Below are 16,836 nucleotides of genomic sequence, written 5' to 3' on the forward strand. Positions count from 1 at the left end.
GGACTTCCAGTGCAGTCGGCACCGTCTACTGGTATACTGATCCACAGTAGGCACAGTGTACTGGTACTGATCCAGAGTAGGCACAGTGTACTGGTACTGATCCAGAGTAGGCACAGTCTACTGGTACTGATCCAGAGTAGGCACAGTCTACTGGTACTGATCCAGAGTAGGCACAGTGTACTGGTACTGATCACCATGACTCATTTGCTTGCACCTCTAGAGATGGTTCATGGTTGGTTTGTGCTGAGTGATGACCTCCAGTCATGGTTGGACACAACAGACAAGGTTCCATTTGAATTTTTCTGCATAATAATCAGTGGATGTGTACAGCATGTATACTGACAGAAAACACACACACACACAAAAACACACACAAAAACACACAACCAACCATGCTTCTTCAGAAGTTCACGTTCTTTATTGAACAGACACAACAAAAAGTCCCAACAAATAATATACACACTGGGGACAGATGTAAACGTAAACATGTAAACACGAGGTAGAGGTAGATCCAAAATGTCAAAGGTTCTCTCATCACTGTGGTGCCATCCAGAGGGACCATCACGAACGCAGATGCGCCGTCATTGTGTTGACGGAAGAGGAACCCGTCACATGGTGGCTAAATGTGTCCGGCTCATGGCTTTAGAGTGTGACTTTGCAGCACCTTGTCATTCCAAACTGTGTCACAGGGCCATGTGCTTTTGGACGAGTGCCCCATGACAAATGACGTACACAACAGTGCTTGACATCTTCATTTCCAAGACAATTTTTTTTTCGACATGCCCATAGATTATGCGTATGTTACTCGGGGCCAAGCAAATCATTTCAGGCATGTTTGCAGTGTTCTACTAACCCTCTCTGACACGCTAATCTTGCGCATTCCTACCGTTGGCATCTTACCTCTATAAACACACACAATACAAACCAGCACAACGCTAAGCTCACTGTGAGCCCACACACTCCTCAGGATCAGGGCGCCCCAGGGCAGGGCAGGGCAGGGGGGGGGCCTGTGGTCCGACGGCTGCCCGTGCTGCTGCCTGCACTGCGCTGCTGCTGCACCGCGTCAGAGGCTGATCTCCTCCAGGCCCACCCACAGGCCCGAGGTCCTGGTGATCACTCGTACATAGGCACTGACAGGGCCCACCTCTTTTCCCAGAACGCTCTCCACCTCGCAGAACTGTCAATCAAACACACACGAGTCAGTGAGAGCAAGTTGGTAAATGGACTTGCTATGGTTTCATAGGAAAGGCAGATATATATCTTGCGCTTCTAAGTAATCAGTTGTTATGAGTCGAAGGAATATGGGGAGGGCGAAGGAATTGAGGGAATGTGTCAGCCCCGATCCAGCGCTACGGTCGGGCGATGCTGGTGTGCACTGAAGCAGAAGTAGAGATGCAAACTGAGCAGTCGCATATGCAAGAAACAGGTGTCAAGTGTCAAGAGACTGATTATCAGGGCTTACCGCTGGATCGCTGACCAATGAGCTCAGAACTGAATCAATAGTCTTCTGTTGCAGCTAGAGGACAGAAAAGATAGAGAGCATTTGGAGATGTTATCACTTTTTTTGGACTTCTAGAGAAAAGTAATCACATGCTTTATGATGAATGTCTGAATTCCTTTTTTTTTTTAAGGAGAACACTGCAATTCATCAAATAATTTCACTCCTCTGTCCGCTGCCTAATGAAAGTGTTGAGCTTCATGAATCTGATCTGAAAACTCTTAACCGTGGGCCAAGTCTCGGCTGATTTCTGAGTAACTTGGGGAACCGGCTTCCCTGAGGCCCAGGGTACAGAACCAAGTTTACTATGCCTTGTCACAGACGACAGAAAGAAGAGTCGAAGAAATGGTTAAAAAAAAAAAAAGCAGAAAAAAGTGACGATAACATCATGTCAAAAAAAGTGACGATAACATCATGTCAAAAAAAGTTTCTAGCCTCTGAAATGACGCAGCCAAACCTTCCTGTTTTGCACGGTGTTATGTTTACTTGATCTGAAAAAGAGCAAACGATAACTACACAGGACAGGACAGGACGTCAGGCAGAGACACCTTTATTAAGCCTTACCTTTATTCTGATGGTGCAGTCGATCAGTGACGGACAGCTTAGAAACACTTCGAGTTGCATCTTGATGGTGGGTCTGACCACTTCCGTGTCACAAACAGTACAAAAAAACCCTTCCCTGAGAAGACACAGATATTTCACAGTATCAAAATATGTCAGATACATGACTGTGATGGCCCCTATTTGAGCAATATGCACAAAGTGAAGCTCACTACAAGTTTATGGAGCACGGTAGGGGTTAACTGCAGCACAAGTTACGACCAGAGGAAACATCCATCCATATATTTAAGCCAATTAACATTCATTGTAGAAGACTACAGATTATTCTCAAGGAGTTTAACTACAAGACTGCTAGAGGCTGATTAAACAGTAAGACAGAAGTTAAGAAGCAAGGGTGATTTCACTAACTACAAGTCTTGCCTGCTGTAATCTAGCAGAGATTAGCGTTAAACCTGGTGTGTTTTGGGAGTTTAATGGTGTGTGTGACTGTGTGTGACTGTGTGAGCACTCACTGCGTTGCCGGAGCTCTCTCCAGACGCTCACTCTCACACCGGCTACACACCGGCCAGGAGTAAGCCGTCTCCTCGTCCACACCGACCACCACACCTGAGCGGAAGGAGACAAAGAGATGTCGGGCGTCACCTGTCAGAAGGACATCTTCTGAATCTCACTTTAAGAACTAAAACCACAGCTATGCACCACACACACTAAAACGCTGTTAGTTTAGCCCAGATATTGACCACATGAAAACCCCACTGACAGCTCAGTTTAAACCAACAGTCACAGTGTACTGTACTGTACTCAGTCATTTACAATAATGCGTCGGCCCACACATAGGCCAGGGTAGTGGCTTTACTATCTTATGTCAGTGCACTGTTAACCACTAACAGAATGGGGATTTACCCATTACACAAACATGTGAAAATAAGGCTTCAAGGTCCCAGTCAAGCCAAACCCTGAACTGAAAAGCTATTTGGATCCTTGAGATGTCATTCCTGGTGTCAAAATGTAAGGGTCATGTCTCTTGTGGTGCGAGACAGACAGCCTGATCCTTGTGGGTTTTCCCTGAAACACAAGGGGCCTACATGTGACAGAGTGGGACGAGTGGGAGTGGGGGAGGGGCACATTGTGTGGTGAGACCTTGGCTATGTTTACTAACTTGTGTTTACTACCTGAATGCGCTCAGGCCTTTTCTCCCACTTGCACTTTAGCCCAACCACTTGCTTTAGCCCAACCACTTATAGAGTTCACCCCCAGGAGCTGAGCTCACACCATCTGACAAATATTATCCTCGAATACATACACACACACACGCACGCACACACGCACGCACGCACGCCCACACACGCATGCTCACACGCACATGCGCACGCACAAACTTACACACAAGCACACAGATACACACGCACACACAGACAGACACACACGCACACGCACGCCCACACACGCATGCTCACACGCACATGCGCACGCACAAACTTACACACAAGCACACAGATACACACGCACGCACAGACACACACAGGCACAGACACACACGCACGCACAGACACACACACACGCACGCACGCACACACACACACACACATCCCCTTATATAACTTTCAGCATTTCCTACAGATAAGGAACTCCACTCAGCCGTGATGCAGAAGAGCTCTGAGCAGGGCGTGCAGCCAAGCACAGGCAAACTTGCTGACCTAGCAGGAGATAATATGTGCTTGATACAACTTTTCAGTCCTGCTGATCAGACCGTATCAGCAAAGCAATATGAGAGCAGCCAGGGCGACACCCCATCTCTCATTCCCCTGCAGCTAGAGCACACAGCACCCCCACTGAAACCATTATGACCCCAACCTGCAGCTCAAGCACACAGCACCCCCACTGAAACCATTATGACCCCAACCTGCAGCTAGAGCACACAGCACCCCCACTGAAACCATTATGACCCCAACCTGCAGCTCAAGCACACAGCACCCCCACTGAAACCATCATTCCCCCGCAGCTAAAGCACACATCACCCCCACTGAAACCATCATGACCCCAACCCGCAGTTTCACTCCAAGCACAGAAACATAAAACAGTGTACTGTGGTCTCTTCCCAGACTATGGGGTTAACACAAGCCCCAAATGCAACACAACAATTCGATTCTGATGTCCCGTCTTAAAGCCTGTTCACACTGCCAACACTAACTATAATGACAACCGCCAATAAGAATCTATTGATTTTTCAAAGGTGACGCATTCAAACGTGAAGGATATTTGAGAGGCCTTTTCTTGATCGTTGGTCAGTGTGGACGCTCATATCGCTATAGTTACAGTTATCGTTATAGTCGTCGCTGGCAGTGTGGACGGGGAGAGCACAGTCCACTGTCATGAACTGGCAGGACCAACAGTGGCAAAGGCTGACGACACCCTTGACACTTTCATGTGTGATTTTAGAAAAGAATTCAAAAATGGGATTTGGGGTTTTTCTGAGAAGCTGCACAAAGAGACACAAACACGATGGCCAAGAACTAAATAAGGGATAAATCAAGTCTTTTCTTCTTCTTCATTCTTTTGGTAACTGAAACCATTTGAAAGGCCTTGTGAGAGGGAAGGAATAACAGAGGAGCTGTAAAAAGAAGAGAGAAATGACTGACTGTGGCGAAGGACAAAAAGCTTTGACGTAACCACAAGGTCCCAGACAAAGCACAAGTCTGACAGAAACTGCCACACAAACAAACAACTGGTTCCCTTTAGCGGGATAAGCTGTTTCCCCTGTGCGAATCGATCCGGGAGGGAATTGAGCAGGAATGCACTAACCAGTGAGCCTGCACAGGGTGTGGGGCGGGGCGCACTCACCAGTGAGCCTGCACAGGGTGTGGGGCGGGGCGCACTCACCAGTGAGCCTGCACAGGGTGTGGGGCGGGGTGCACTCACCAGTGAGCCTGCACAGGGTGTGGGGCGGGGTGCACTCACCAGTGAGCCTGCACAGGGTGTGGGGCGGGGTGTCCGGGCCCAGCTGGTCCAGAAGAACAGGCTGTGCGAGGGGGTCAGGGTGCAGGGAGGCTCCCGTCGACGCCGGAGCCAGTCTGACTGTGGACTGCTCCGAGCAAACAATACAACCTGGGCAGGGACGACAGTGTCCTGTTACACTCAATACAAACAGACGTGCGGGTCTCTACTGGCCAAAGTGATCGATTCCAGCGGGCTATTCAGCAGTTTTATGAGCCGATGTAAATTCAGCTTAATATGAAAATGTCCAGCAGTGCCTACAAACAGACAATAAACAAAAGAATTGAGGCAGTTACAACACCGTTACATTAAAGGTACAGTCCATGATTCCAATTCCAAATTCAGTACATTTCTCCTCAAGGTCCTCTAGCTGTCCATTCTGTGTGTGCACTCAAAGGGCAGGGGTGTAATACGATTGGCTGCTGAGCTCAAATATCAACAACATTTCAATGGAACCGTGGACAGCACCTTTAAATCACACATCACACTATTAATGCTGCCCCATTTAGAGTGCTTTACCCCGCTGTAATAACACATCTTTGAGGGTGAGGTGGCAGGAGGATGAGGAGGATGAGGAGGATGAGGAGGATTGGGAGGCGAGAGCCTGTCTGACGGAGCGCTGGAGCACGTGGGACGGGCTAAGGCACACAGGTAGCGTCCGGCGGCAGCAGCCTGGCCTAGGCTCCTCCTCTTCCTCGCCCTGCAGGCTGGCATCCGTCACAAAGAGCAGCCAGCTCTCCGCATCACCAGCACCTGAACCAGAGGGCTGACGACAGGACATTACAGATTAGAAATGTGTGTGTGTGTGTGTGTGTGTGTGTGTGTGTGTGTGTGTGTGTGTGTGTATGTGTGTGTGTGTGTGAGTGAGTGTGTTTGAGAGTATAGCTAAATGCGTGTATTTTTGTTCCTATAAAATGTAAGTACAAGAGATTTACAAGATCATGTAGCAACATTCAGTTGGCTAAAAGGTTTGAACTGGCTTGAGACATGGTGCCAAGCATGACTAATAGAATAGCTGCACATCCCCTTTGAAAGCCTTATATGTGATTACACTATATTACACTATGATGACGTTCCACAATCCTGGAGATCCTGGAAGTCCACCAAGAGAGCTTCACAAAGGAGACCAAAATAGTTCTACATGTCGGGTATTTTTTCACCTATGATGCACCACAGTCAAGTAAAACCACGTAGCCAATGAAAAAAAAAAAAAAAAAAAAAATGGAAAAAGAACCTTAATTAAATCAGGCTTTCATACGTATCACAATGTCAAGTCCTTCTGGTGTTAGTGAGGTTTATGTCCTCCTACTACACTGCAAGCAAGCTGGAGTTGCCACCAATGTGCAGTCACCTTCACAGCTGAACAAGTCTCTCCAGGCGTGCTTATAAAGAGATGCTAGCTAATATTTATAGAAACATCTTTACATAAACATACTGCTAGCCAAAAGTAAAAAGTTAGTTGTGCCCAATATAATGCTCTGGGATAATGCTATAGCCTTGCAATGTACAAGTTAATCAATGCAAATCCAGTTTGTCAACAGCTCTCCATTGACGCTTTGTTAAAACAACAAACGCACTGAAACCCGTGAGCAGGGATCATTGCCTTTTATCAATGCTGGTGTGTTTTAAAATATTTATGGTGCAGTCACCTTCCCAGTCATTGTCTTGGCAACGGTGCATGTACTGGGCTCTGTAAAGTGCCTTGAGACAATTTTATTGTTTTGGCGCTATATAAATACAATTGAATTAAACTGAATTGAATATTAACCAGCCTGCACATGGACAAACACATGTGTGAGGAAATAAGATGAGAAGGAGATTCTGATTCTCACGGAGATGGTGGCAATCCAAAGCAGGTCTGTTTTTCTGTAGTTCAATTCTGTACTTAAAAGTTGAACTGTTCGAGGGCTCATATACAGTATCTAATCCAGTCTAGGGGGGAGAATGCTTCTTTCCAGAATAACTATCCAAGAAGATTAATAAAAAGGAGATTGGCCAACGCTAACTGGCTACGGCTAACCCCCTAAAGCCTGATCCCCGGGTCAAAGTGGGTTATCACTGCAACAATGTATGATTTCTCTCAGCCAAGGTTGGATTGGCAGCAAATTGGGTGTTATATGACAGTGTCTGTCCTGCCAGGTCTGTGTTCCCATTCAGATGTCATTCCAAGATAAGGTATTGTGATGTCATTCCAAGAACAGGTATTGTGTTCGCGTGGCGGGAAGACGGATTAAAATACAAGGAACTAACACCAGAAACGAAGTACTTTGATTACAGAACTAGACGACAAATCCTGTATTTACATGTTGTCTCTCTCTGACTATAAATGGACACTCTGGCCTTTAGAACATAGGGTGGGGGGTGGTAAGTAAAATCATTGCACTGGGGAAGAAAGTGATCTGAGGAAGAACGGGAATAATTCACCGTGGAATTTGGAGTTGACCAAATCAGGTCACTGCGAAGGAATCCTGATAGCTTTGTTAATAGTGCCAAATTTACAATTCACCATCTCACTCTTTTTCAGAACAATGCCAATCCATTCCCGGTAAACATGAAATGGTTAATGATAAAAAAAGGTGTGTGTACCTTACGTGTCACAGCCACCGCTCTGGTTATCTTTAAGAGTTCAAAGGGTAAACATGTTTGGATTAAATGGGAAAGATAGCAGCAAGTCTGTTCAAATGTTGGAACAATCTGTCCCCACCGAAACAGACTACTTAAAGGCTTATTTCTTTTACCAAACCACAGAAGACTAAAAGACAGAACAAACGAGAAAGATAAATTCGCTTGGATAAATCTTGACATTTTTACTGTAGTAGTCACCATTCCACACGCACGCATTCTAGTGTCCTCACCTCACAAAATGGATTAAATGCAGGAATGTGGGAAGAAACGGCAAGAAAAAATGTCACAGCTGTGTTTTAAAATTTCTCAGGCCGCTTTCAGAAAGTGTCCTACAGCTACACACAGTTGTGGGGACATACAGAAAGTGGATAGCATCTTATAGCTACACAGAGTTGTGGGGACATATGACCTGACACTGAGACAAGATTCAGTGGAATCAATATCGTATTCATATCAGGAAAATCCAGGGTAGAGAATCTGCAATGTGTTATCTCTCTCTCTCTCTCTCTTTCTCTCTCCTCTCTCTCTCGCGCTCTCTCTCTCTCTCTCTCTCAGCTAGAGAGATCTCGTTTCACTGCAGACTGCTGTGTCTTTTACCTTCTGCTGCCTGAAGCTGACATCATAACTCAACAGCGAGAAATAGGTCCATGACAAATTATGTCATCAAAGTGTAAGAAAAAAAAGTTAATTTACAGTTAATAAAGTAAAATAATAAAGTTAATAATTCATTCTGTCTCCTTCACATGTTTATTATTTACTCTGGGTTGAGTTTATGTTTTTCTTACAGAAAAAGTACAGGTGGCCAGCATCTGATAAATTCAGAAAGTCAAAGGCACTGAAATAAGTGAAAATGCACACACACTTCTGAGGCAGAAGCTTTATTCCAATATCTTCTCATCTATAGCTTGTGGGAACATGTAGTCAATTGGACAAGTGGAAATCAATAACATACCAGAGACACACAAAAGTGGACACAGGAGTGTATTATGTGAGGAGGACATTTTGCGCCCATTCCTTTCTCCATTAGTCAGTTGTGGTGACCCATGGTCTGATTGTCCAAAATAGCACAAAGTTTTTTTTTTTTTTTTTTTTTAAACAAACACAATTCTGTTGAACAACAAACGATAAGGTGGGCTACAAAGAGCGAATCTAGCTAACGTTTAGGTCTACTACAGTTTTCTAGGTTTTAAATGTTTACCAAACTCGCAAACAACTTCTCTTATTTATTATTCATTCATCATCATCATCCTTTTCCTCTCTTCTCCTCTGCCATTGGAGACTATGGCAGCCCCTAGAACCGTGTGCTAAAAAGATGTAAAATTTGGCACACTGATTGGGTACAGTCCCATAATGCTTTTTACGAAGTTTGATTTCCGTGCGTCACTAACAACACTAGTGCCACCAACCGCTTAAAGTTCAGAAGCCATAAATTGTGTCCAATCTTCATTAAATCTGCCACAAATGTTCTTCAGACAAAGCCTCACAAACGGTAATCGTTAGCTTTTCGATTAGCCAAAGCGTTCGTCCATCATAGCCAATCGAAATCAGAGGCGAAGCTGCCAAACCGGAATTGAGGTCATATCTCACCATGGCGCCATGTATGAAAAAAAAACTTGGTGCGTGGACTTGTGACCCCATTGTGTGGAGGCGCCAACATTTTTGAGTCATTTCATCTCTAGGGGGCGCTACAATAAGCAAAAAGTGCTATTTGGCTAATATCTGTTGATGCGTTTGTCTTAAAAAACGCATCCCTGTGTCTGGTAATACTGTGGAAGGTCGACACATGGCAACTTGTCATGTAAACCTGATTGATGCGGCAGCCATATTGGATTTTTTTCAAAAGGTTTAAAAAATGTTCACAGGCCACTATTTTGTTTCCAATTTTAACCAATCTTCAGACCAAGCTTCACAAAAGTTAACAGATGGATTTATCTTTTTTCGAAACCGTTTATCTGATACAGCTAAGGAGCCCTGAAGCCACAGATGGGTTATCATGAAACTCTGAAACAACCACAGTCATGCATGTATGAAAATGTTCATTTTGGTGGCCTTACCTGCAAGCGGCTGAACACAACATTTGCTGTGAAGCTACAGCGCACTCCTTCTTTTCCACCCTAATAAGCAGAGATGACATTATATAACGTAGGCTGCAGTCTAACATACATTTTATATATAAAAAAATTTATTTCACAGTAGGCTTAGCGAGAAAAGCTATGTGACAGCATATGCTTTAAAACGTTTGTTTTGAAATTTGACCAAAACAAAACAGAAAAACATTGTGACAACAGGCGTGTACACTGAGTGATTTCTGAAACTCTCTGATTGAGTGTGTGGGCTGTTTGGGTGACTGACTCGAATGGGTGACAAATGAATGGGTGTGTGTATGTATGTGTGTGTGTGTGTGTGGGTGTGTGTGAGACAGAAAGATAGCGATAGAGTGAGTGACTGACTGACTGACTGACTGAGTAAGTGAGTAAGTGAGTGAGAGAGAGAGGAATGATTGCAAGAATGTGCATAAGTGCATACCTGTATGTATGTATGTATGTGTGGGTGTGTGTGTGTGGGTGGTAACCCATATGGTTTGAGGGGACGTGAGCTGTGCTGATTTACCTGCAGTATGTCCTTAAGGCTCTGCATCACCGCAGGCAGGTAAAGGGGGGACATGGGCAGCTCCTGACTCACCACCACCGACGCCTCGCTGCCTGAGAGCCGGTAACAGAAGCTGGGAGCCGCCGGTGCTGTAGTTCTGCTCTGTGAAACACAGCAAAACACCAAGTGCTGAGACCGTGGAGAACAGCCCTTTTGGGACATCGCCTTTAGAATAGCGAACCGTCTGAGCCTTTTGAGGTGACGTTTTTTTTAGTTTAACAAAACACAAATACACCAAGGAGGCTGCTCAGTCCTGCTTCTGGAGCCAACCTGCTCTGCTGGATATCCACGGCTCTCCTCTGTGTGCCTGACTTAACTCAGCAATGGTACTCTTTGTCCAGTACACACACCCGATTAATCATAACCATAACGATATTCAGCATCTCCAGAGTATAATCAAGCATCATCAAGCTGTGTCATATACCATGAGCTCTATGCCAATAATCCTTTGTATCGTGTGCAGGACCAGTGACTCACACAGGTCACATGCATCATTAATATTCCACACCAGATGAGTACTTCCTTTGGCAGCTTTAACAGGAAATGAGATAGAGGACTAACAGGAGAAGAATTTGGGGAATAATTGTAGCACTTAAAGTAACACTATGTAACACTATGGTTTTATAGGCAGATAGTTTTGGTACCATCCTCAAATACATTTTTATAGCATATGGTCATGTGAAAGACAGATAAACAACCTGTGTCTTTCCCACTAACCATCCAGGATATACCCTATGTAGTTCTGTGTACCAGGCTGGAACACCCTGCAAAAATGGAAGAAAAGCTTTCACAGCATGACATTGCCAGCTATACTGTCAAAAGACACCAGTTAGTGTGTGTTGGCAAGCTTCTATCAGTGCCAACTGAGCTATTGATGGTGTTAACAAGGTTTTTGCATGTGTTGCAGGTAGTTAGCTTGCTAGTTTTGGAACAGAACTACATATTGCTGCTTTAACTCAGATGAAACCTCAATACCTTCGCAGCACACACCTGGAGGTGCGAGGAGACAATGCTGATCCATCAAAATGCATCTAAAAGCACTTTGAGCTGCATTCTTTTGCATGAAAGGTGCTATATAAATAAAGTTTTATTATTATTATTATCTAAATGTGAATTTTGACTGTTTGCTCGCTCGCTCCCTCCCTTCTATTCTTCCAACATTCCTTTCTGCTTTTGAATGCCATAAGTCTTTCTTTCTTTCTTTCTTTCTTTCTTTCTTTCTCTACCTGTGTGGTTGCTCTGTGAGGGTGGAGATGGTGTGCTGGGGGTGTAGAGCATACCTCCTCACAGCTGACAGCGTCTCCATGCACTCGGAGGGGCAGAGTCGGAGGCCACAGGCTGTCTATCAGGCTGAAGAGAGGAGCGCACCTGATGACAAGGGAAAACAATACACTTATTAGAAACACATCTGTGTGCTTGCTCTAACATGCACATGCTTGTGCGTGCGTGTGTGTGTGTGTGCAGCAAGGTTAGGGTGAAGGCATTAAGCTACATCTTGATAACGTGTGATAATGTGTGTGGGTGTGTGTGTGTGTGTGTCAAGAGAGAGAAAAGCAATACAAAGATCTTTCTCTCCAAGAATGTGACCGTCACACAGTCTCCCTGACTCCAGTTCTCTCAACATGCATCCTGTCACACAGAAATCTATAGAAAAGACACTAATTGCAGTTTGCATGGGGTCAGATCTGGAATAAAAACAAGTGATTTGTCTATATTCCCCTACAGACTTTAACAGTACTTATGCAAGTAGAAAGGCAAGCTTGGCTTTGCTATGTTTGGCATGCTTTGGCATGAAATAGAGTACAATGGCTCATTAAGTGCACTATGGAGCCTATAAATCACAAGATTCGTAAATTCAGTTTGACAGTCTTTCTCTCAGCCCAATAAATGTCAGATTTTTTGGCACTGGCTTTGTTGATGTTCTAGAGATCCAACATGCAACAATTTACAGCATTTATAATTGAGACTTTGACTATATATTTGACTATATAAGACACTTACTATCATAAATCTATTTGCAATCGGTATTCTTTGAAGGTAAAAAAAAACAATATGGCCTTTAAATGCTATGCCCATGAATGAGAAACATTAGCTCTAGAATTGGCTTGTGGCTGTGAGAGGTCTACACTGCATGTACACCATACGAGTAAATCCCCCTTCGAGAAAGTAACACGTAAAATGGAACATGGTGTCTGCCAGATGTCACAGGACCTAGAAAGGATCGGAGGTGTGTGTGTGTGGGGGGGGGGGGGATTAAACCACAGCAACAGAAAGGGGAAAAGAGAGAAATGACAAGAAATCTAGCAAATCCTGGTGTTAAAACCCCTCATCCTGTCAGCCCAATACAGCAACACATGTGTTGGGGTATAGTGTGTGCAGTTTGTTGGGGTATACTGAATGCTGTTTGTTAGGGTATAGTGTGTGCAGTTTGTTGGGGTATACTGAATGCTGTTGGTTGAGGTATAGTGAATGCAATTTGTTGGGGTATACTGAATGCTGTTGGTTGGGGTATAGTGAATGCAATTTGCTGGGGTATACTGAATGCAGTTTGCCAGGTTAGTTGTTGTTCAGTGATATGATGGAGCCATTGTTCAGAACTAGTTCTACAGCTCATAATTGCTCTCGCCCCCCCCCCCTCTCCCTCTCCTCCAACACTAACACCACAGAACCTGCTCTACAACCCTGGCTGGTTGGGCAGGACACAGAGCTGACCTGAGCACGCTTTTTAGGTACAATCTTACCAGGAAGACATGTGACCTGAGAGAGCCCTTCTGCATCTCACAATAGAACCTTGTTCTTAAGAGTTAAGATCCAAAACCTGGACTTGGATCAGAAAAAAATGATGTTCAAACTTGTTCCTCTAAACCTATTATAGAGACCTTAGCACTCTAGTTCAGGTCAACATGTTTATCAGCACTTGTCTTTTCTTGCTTTCTTGCACCCGTTCAATCTACAGATACTACCTGCCACGGGACTGCCAATCGAACACAAGAGGTCATCCTCAGGTCTCAGGTCAGTGAGATCCTCTCTGGATCTGGTCTTTCAGCCCCTGGCCATCGCCAGTTAATAAGGTCAGTGACGGAAAAACACCAAGACCATTACAGATCCTATCAATCACTTAAAAGTGATCTGCTCTTTACTATCTGCACCATGTGTGACACCCATTTATAATCTATAAAGGCACTTTGGACTTTCTTTCACGAATACTTGGCTTTCATATCATGTCTTTCAGTTCAATGACCCACTGATTGGTGAAATCACTGTTTAACTCTTACTGCTGATAATGGCAGTGATGTGTTCAGATATCCTTACATACATGATGTGATTCAAACCAACAAACAAACAAAAAAACAACAACAAACAAAACACCTAGTGTCATCAACAGAAATGCAGCCCTGTATTGCAAGGCTGCAGAAACCTAACCCCTTAAACTCCAGACCACGGTCTGACACAAACCAGCAGACAGATGCACTCTGAGGTGAGACATGAGGCTGAGGCGACACTGATACCCTGTGTGTCGACGGCCCTGTCTGGGGAGCAGGAGAGCTCACATGCCACACACACGCACGCACGCACGCACGCACACACACACACGTCGACGCCCCTGTCTGAAGATCAGGAGAGCTCACATGCCACGGATTCCCTCTGACATGCTAGCAGGCTGGACGCCGCTGAGCAGGAAGTGTCTTCACCGCACACACTGGGGCATCCAAACACACTGGGGCATCCAAACCAGCAGACTACCCAAAGTGTGAGGCTCGGGCCATGTGTGTTGCAAATTAAAAACCCCAAGATTATATCCCACAAAGGGTTAAGCTAAATGAAATCAAACATGAAGAGAAATCCAACTAGTCCTTTTCAATGACTCAAATGGTCCCTGTTTTCCCTACAGTTTTTGTCTTGATCACCATATTTATGTATGCGTTATTGTACATGTATATTTGTGTGTGTGTGTGTGTGTGTGTGTGTGTGTGTGTGTGTGTGTGAGAGAGAGATATAAAGAGAACACACTGTGCGTAAACATATTTATACTTTTCCTTAAATTATTCTTGTTTATGTCTTCCATGTTCTAAATGTTTTATGTAAAACACATCAAATGTCTTTTGAAAGGGGCTATATAGAAATATAAACGTGCCTGGTCTGGTCTCTGTTTGAGGATGTGTATGTAGTGTATGTAGTGTGCCTCCATTCTCTCACCTGTCCCTGGTGACCCGCCGCAGCACCTTGACCCCCTGCAGCAGGCAGCTCCTTCCCTCCCACTGCAGGACGTGGTGCTGGAGCTGCTCCTCTGAGACCAGGGCCTGGAGCTGCACCTCGCTGAACATGCCCCAGGCGTCCTGCACCAGCACACACAGTCTGCACACACACACACATATACACACGCACACGCACACACACACAAAACACACACACACACACACAAAACAGGAGAGTTACAGGCTACAAATTCACAATTGTAGTTCACTTCAAAAGCTGTGTTAACACAAGTCAATGTATATACAGGGCCAAAGAGGGAAAGAATGATATGGGGTCTGGTTTCATTCCCTCATCAGCCACAAACTGTGGTGCAAAGAGAATATTCGGATGTTAGTATCTGTCTAAAATCATAAACGCACAACGCCTTAAACCACTAACATCTACTTTTTACTGTGGAGGTGGAGTAACTTTGCTGGTGTTTTGTGTCTGTCTCTCTAAAGACATTAAGGATTCTGAATCAGAACAGCTTCTTGACGGCAAGTTAACTGTGAAAAACACGCCCCAGGAGTTAAGACAAGCTGAGAGGCTGCTATCCATTCTGCCTGCCTGACAACAGAAGAATCTACTGGCCCACAGAAGTGTTGTTTCTTTTCCCCCCTACAGGTTAATTAGTAACCGATTGAAATATTATCTTGAGGACATGCTCCAGCCGTGCCCCGGCAGGCGTGGAGCGGTCGCCCCCCCCCCCCGTGGAGTCGGCCTGGAGACGCCGCGCAGGGTTGCTCGGGAGACCCTGGAGGGAAGCTGGTAACCCTTGGCCTAGTGAGCTGCATTCCAAACCCTGAACCTTGGAAACAGAAATGTCAGCAAGACAAAAGGTATGAGGGGAGCTTCGCGGACAGCTTTTTACGAAGCGTTCGCCTGGCACCTTCAGGAGACCTCGTCCGTCATTAGGAGAAAATGAACCCTCTGGGTGTAGAGCTCCGTGTTACAGCTTCAGCTCACAGCACCTGGCCCATGACAGCAAACCAAAAAGGACTGTCAAATATAGCCACCTCACTATGTAAATACAAGGATCTGGAATTACACATTTCTTTTGACCAGGCTGCTGGATTCTCAGGCTGCAGCCTTCAGAGTGTGTCCTATCAAGGGAGATAAATCTCCCTGGGTCAAGAATGACACACCCAGACAAATACATCAAGCCATTCCAAAGTGCACAACAGTTTTTCCAAGAATAAAGTACATCAGGAAGATGAATAGTTCTCTTAACATTTTCAGGTTTTAAACACAATGCTACGATTACAATGAATCCATGCTCAAAGCGGCACAACTTGATTTTTTTGCTTGTTTCCATGAGTGAAATGCAGCTCAATCAGTCTTTTCTTCACTGATTACATTTAATCGGGAGTGACATTCAATGGCTATTTGATAGCCGCAAATTTGCAGTTGTCAACTCATAACCACATAATCTGTGTTTAAAGTTTGTAAGGTATGAATGACACCACAAAAGAGGTCTGGAGCAGTGACAATTTCAAATCCAATCAGTAAACAACATGACAGAAACCGCCTGCGCCACCCCCCCCCCCCCATCAAATTTCACATGTCCTCTGCCTGCTTCTTATGATGTTGGGAAAAGGGGGTGGTGGAGGAGAAGAAGAACTTGAGCCAAGTGCGAGGCTGTCTTTAGTGCAGGCAGCAGCGTTCCTGCCTGGGTGCTTGAGGCGGACCGTGAAAAAAAAAATCGTGCTGAAGGCTTTCAAGTCCAGACATGGCACCTGTGCTCAGGCAAGAGAAACAAGTAAACACGCCGGTTCACAGCACCAGAGTAAACAAATCCAGGGTTTTTTCCCTCCCCCGATTCTTTTCTCATCGCTGTTTTGCTTGTGGCCTAATAGGTCAAATGGAGAGGGAAGGTAAGAGATAGATGCAGAGAGTTCTGATGTTGGAAGATGGTGTTTTTTATTTAGTTTACTTTCTGACTCATTTTGAAATTCCGGCAAGTGCAATGCAGTGAGAAAGAATTTGTAAGCGCACATATCAATGATCCGTACTTTTTTTAACGAGACTCATATGAGCCACAGATAAGTGCACAAAGATGTGAAACCTATCATGACAAATTTACATCAAAAGAAAAAGGTTTTCAAGGGTATTTTGGTTTTCTGGGAAACCTTACCTATGCTTCACCTCATAGGAGCACAGAACATTATGATCACACGCCACTGCTTTTGGGGCACCCCCAAATGATATTGTAATAAAAAAAAATCTAAAATATATATTTATTACTTTACTACAAATGTCAGACTTTTTATTAC

The 16,836-nt window shown here is 44.8% G+C and overlaps 1 protein-coding gene across 1 annotated transcript in view; it reads right to left on the bottom strand.

Annotated features, from left to right (window-relative positions):
• Positions 1-447: 447 nt before the first annotated feature.
• Positions 448-16,836, bottom strand: part of spidr (scaffold protein involved in DNA repair) — a 55,078-nt gene continuing 38,689 nt past the window's right edge. The window contains exons 11-20 of the mRNA XM_031562853.2: positions 14,525-14,683; positions 11,608-11,695; positions 10,289-10,429; positions 9,733-9,792; positions 5,573-5,819; positions 5,018-5,164; positions 2,572-2,665; positions 2,063-2,177; positions 1,463-1,516; positions 448-1,177 (exon numbers count right to left, since the gene is read on the bottom strand). Coding sequence (XP_031418713.1) covers positions 1,064-1,177; positions 1,463-1,516; positions 2,063-2,177; positions 2,572-2,665; positions 5,018-5,164; positions 5,573-5,819; positions 9,733-9,792; positions 10,289-10,429; positions 11,608-11,695; positions 14,525-14,683 — 1,219 coding nt within the window. The 3' untranslated portion in view covers positions 448-1,063. The remainder of the gene's footprint in view (positions 1,178-1,462; positions 1,517-2,062; positions 2,178-2,571; positions 2,666-5,017; positions 5,165-5,572; positions 5,820-9,732; positions 9,793-10,288; positions 10,430-11,607; positions 11,696-14,524; positions 14,684-16,836) is intronic.

Source organism: Clupea harengus, chromosome 25 (assembly GCF_900700415.2).
Source record: "Clupea harengus chromosome 25, Ch_v2.0.2, whole genome shotgun sequence".
In the NCBI taxonomy this organism is placed as follows: Eukaryota; Metazoa; Chordata; class Actinopteri; order Clupeiformes; family Clupeidae; genus Clupea; species Clupea harengus.